The sequence below is a fragment of the Monoraphidium neglectum genome (genome assembly GCF_000611645.1).
Source record: "Monoraphidium neglectum strain SAG 48.87 unplaced genomic scaffold scaffold00120, whole genome shotgun sequence".
Lineage (NCBI taxonomy): Eukaryota > Viridiplantae > Chlorophyta > Chlorophyceae > Sphaeropleales > Selenastraceae > Monoraphidium > Monoraphidium neglectum.
In genome coordinates, this window is record NW_014013508.1 from 37,577 (window position 1) to 41,203 (window position 3,627).

At 66.9% G+C, this 3,627-nt stretch overlaps 1 protein-coding gene across 1 annotated transcript; it reads left to right on the forward strand.

Annotated features, from left to right (window-relative positions):
- Positions 1-743: 743 nt before the first annotated feature.
- On the forward strand, positions 744-1,805 carry MNEG_1243 (hypothetical protein; the record flags this gene model as incomplete). Its single annotated transcript, XM_014050282.1, has 1 exon — positions 744-1,805. The coding sequence occupies one exon, from the start codon at positions 744-746 to the stop codon at positions 1,803-1,805; it is 1,062 nt and encodes a 353-aa protein (XP_013905736.1).
- Between the last annotated feature and the right edge of the window lie 1,822 nt (positions 1,806-3,627).

The window sequence follows — 3,627 nt, forward strand, 5'->3', positions numbered from 1 at the left end:
GCGTTGCCAACCCCACCGCGGCCCGCGGGCCCGCCCCTGCTGTCCATTCTTTGGCCCGGCAGGCAAGGAGGCGGGACCCCCGAGTCTATGACTACCTACCAGACCTTTGTCAGACCAGGGCGCGCAAGCTGGACTGCATGTATGGGGACGCCTGCCCATACGCACACAACGTCTATGGTAGGCGGGCGGGCGCCCGGGGGCGGGGCGCGGTCATATGTGCACCCGGCGGCCGAGGGCCGGCTGCGGCGGCTGCGGCTGACGGTGGCAGGGGTGCGGCAGGCAAGAGGGACGGGCGGAGGCGATCGCGGCGCTGGGGCCCTTGGCACAGCTGCAAAGGCTCAGCAGAACACTGCGGGGCACAGCCTGGAGGCGCTTGCGTGAGTGCTTGCCGCAGCTTGGCTTCTTGTGGCGCAGCCTTCGATGACAAAAGTCCCGCCCCTGCGTCCGTTGTCGCCCCCTCCCCTAACCCGCAGAGAGCTGGCTCCACCCACTGCGCTACAGGACTCAGATGTGCCGCTATGGTGGGTGGGGTGCTGCTGGCCTGATGCGGGGTGCAGTTGCGCTGTCACCAGCCGGCGTGAGGATGGGTTGGTGCAGGCGTGGGCCCTCGCACCAGCACCCAAGCATGCCGGGCCCCCCACCTCACACAACTGCCACACCTCTGAACCTCCAGCTTCTTTCCCCGACCTCACCCCACCCACCACCCACCCCCTGGCCAAACAATTACGGCCCGCCCCGCAGGCATGAGCTGCGTGCGCCCGCTCTGCTTCTTTGCCCACAGCCCCTCCGAATTCCGCGAGCCCCAGGCGATCGCCTCGTGGTGGCAGCAGCAGCGCCTGCAGGCCGGCTTCCCACCGCAGCTGCCGGCGGCACCGCAGGCGCAGGCGGTAGGCCAAGCGGCTGGCGGCGCTGCCATCATGGGCAGCATGGCGATGCTGCCTGGCGCGGCCATGATGGGCGGGGTGTATGCAGCAGACCCCCACACCCACATGCAGCAGATGCAGATGCAGCTGGTCATGCAGCAGGCGGCCATGATGTTCCAGCAGCAGCAGCACCAGGCGCAGCAGCAGGCACAACAGCAGGCGCAGCAGCAGGCGCAGCAGCAAATGCATCATGGTGTGCTCAGGCCGTTTGCCGCCGGGCAACATGGGCACGCCAGCATGCTGCAGCAGCACTTTGGCCGGGGTGCAATGCAGCAGGAGCAGCAGGAGCATCAGCAGCAACAGCAGCAGCAGCAGCAGCAGCAGCAGCAGCAGCACTACCACCAACAGCGACAGCAGCACCAGCAGGCATGCAGCTATGATGCTGCTTACAACGGAAACGGCAACGGCTGGGGCAAGTCGGCGGGGCAGCAGCACCACCAGCAGCAGCAGCGCGGCGAGCGGCGCCACTCGCCAAACGCTCGCCCGCACGACCGCGACGCCGCCGCGGACCTGGCAGACTCCCTTCGCGCGATGGACCTGCGCGGTAGCGGCTCCGCAGGCGCAAGCTCTCGGAAGCAGCCGGGCAGCCAAAGCGGCCGCGACTCCCTGCAGGGCCGCAGGGGCCGCGGCGGCGTGGGCGCCAGCGGCGGGGTCAAGGCTGCATCGGTCAGCCTCGCCGCCGGGCAGCAGGTGCACCAGAATGAGGCCGGGCAGGCGCCGGAGCACGAGCCTGCAGGCGAGGGCGGGGGCGAGGGCGTCGGGGCTGATGAGGGGCCGCCCCAAGCGCCAGGCGTCGCAGCAGCGTGGGAGGGGGAGGGGGGGCAGCAGGCAGAGGAGGGGGGGCAGGAGCAGGAGGAGGGCCAGGAGCCGTATGCAGTTTGAGGCGACGGCGGCGAGGTGGCGCCCGTTGGTTGTGGGCGCCGCTCCACACCACCCCGGGGGCCGCCGCACAGCGACCAGGGTGGGGACGCGGCGCGGGCCACTTGCGCGCCACCCGTCTGGTGGCACGTGAGGCGCGCCCCAGGCTCGTTCATGGGGATGCAGCACCAGTCCCTGCCAATTCATTTGACAACATTTGGAATCGAGCGACCGCAGCCGGCGGTACTCCTTTTGCATGCGACATAGATGTTGGGCACCGCCACCTTGAATTTTGTTTCATGTCCCGCTCGCCTTCAAACCTGCTGCCCTTGCAAGTGTTTCGCGGCCGTGCCGCCAGATTGGCCCACCGCCTGTGGCGGCACTCCGCGGGCCTGTGCGTGAATCAGGGGAATGTGCGCGGGCGTTTGTCCGAGGTTTCGTTTCCACCCTGCCGCACGGCCGTGCCCGGCCTTTCGTTCGCACCACGCACTTGACCATGGCGGCCGCAAAACGCGCCAGTCTGAAAAGTCGTGAGGTTGGGGTTTGTGAGGTAGAAAAACAGCAATGCGGCGCGCCCTCTGCGGTGGCCCGCCTACCCGTCGGGCTGCAGTCCGAGCATTTGGCCTACATTCAAGGGATGCTGGCTTGTGCTTCTTTCATCAGGCCGCGCACCCAGCGCTCTGGTGCTTTTTGGGGTGTTGTGGATCCTGCAAAAACGCGCACCTTTTCGCGCCGTTGGCGCGCGCCTTTGCTCCTTGGGCAATAATCGGCGGAACGCAGTGTGTTGTCATTAGCAATGGGGGAGCCTGAGTTAGACGGCGTACAGCTGGCGGGACGCGCACGCGCGCACACCTTGTTTTCGCACGCGAGCATTCCGTGCAGGCAACAAGAAAAGCTCACACACATGCAACAAAGCAGTCAAGATCCTCTTGGCTCCCTTTTTGGTGCCCACTCCCCCGCTTGCATGCACGCGGCGGGCGCCTGTGTGTCAGCCTGCTGAGTTCCCCCGGGTGTGTGTGCCCGTGTGGCCCCAGGGCCCATCTGTGCGAGCCCACAGGTGGCTGCCTCCTAGCCTGAAGCGCACCTATTGTGACGCGTGCCCCTTCGTTTGTGCCGCCGAGGCCTGGGTCTGGTGTGTGGTGGGTCCTTGTGTCCCTCGTACTGCTCTGTACAGGACCTGTGATATTCGTTGCGTGTGACGTGGCTTGATGATGGGTTTCGATTGGGCACACGCGACTGAGCACAGACACGCGCACGCACAGCTTTGCATTTTCGTGGCCAGCAACGCTCAGCAGTTTGCCCGCTTGCAGCGAGGGCGCCGACAGGGCGCGCCCGCATCAACCCTGGGAGCCTTTGCCCACGCATACTCCGACTGCAGCGGTGCCGCGCCGCATGCACGCGAAAGCCTGCCGTCGCCCAAGCTTGAAAAACCGTGCCGTCAGCAGTGTCTGCAGCGCCAAGTGCCTGCGGTGCCGTGCGGCCGCAGAGCGCACGGGTGCTTGGGTTTTCCTTTTGCTGATGTGTACACTAGAATCAGCAGTATTGGCAACCACCCCTTCAGCGCCGGCCGGCCAGCTCAACCGCGCACGCGTGTGCAAGATGCCATCACGACACTGCACGGTTCCCAGCTCCACGCCCCACTCCTTGCTCCCCCGCTCTTGCTTCGCCCCGCCCGGCCCCGCCCCTTCCCCACGCGGACCCTCGTGCACCCACCAACGCCTGCGCGCACCCCCGCCGCCCTGCGCGGCTGTCACGGGTGCGCCGGCACTCCTGGACACGGCATGGGCACAAAAGCACTGCTGATCCGCCCATCTCTGTGCTGGAGAGCCTCCTGCTTTTCCTTGCT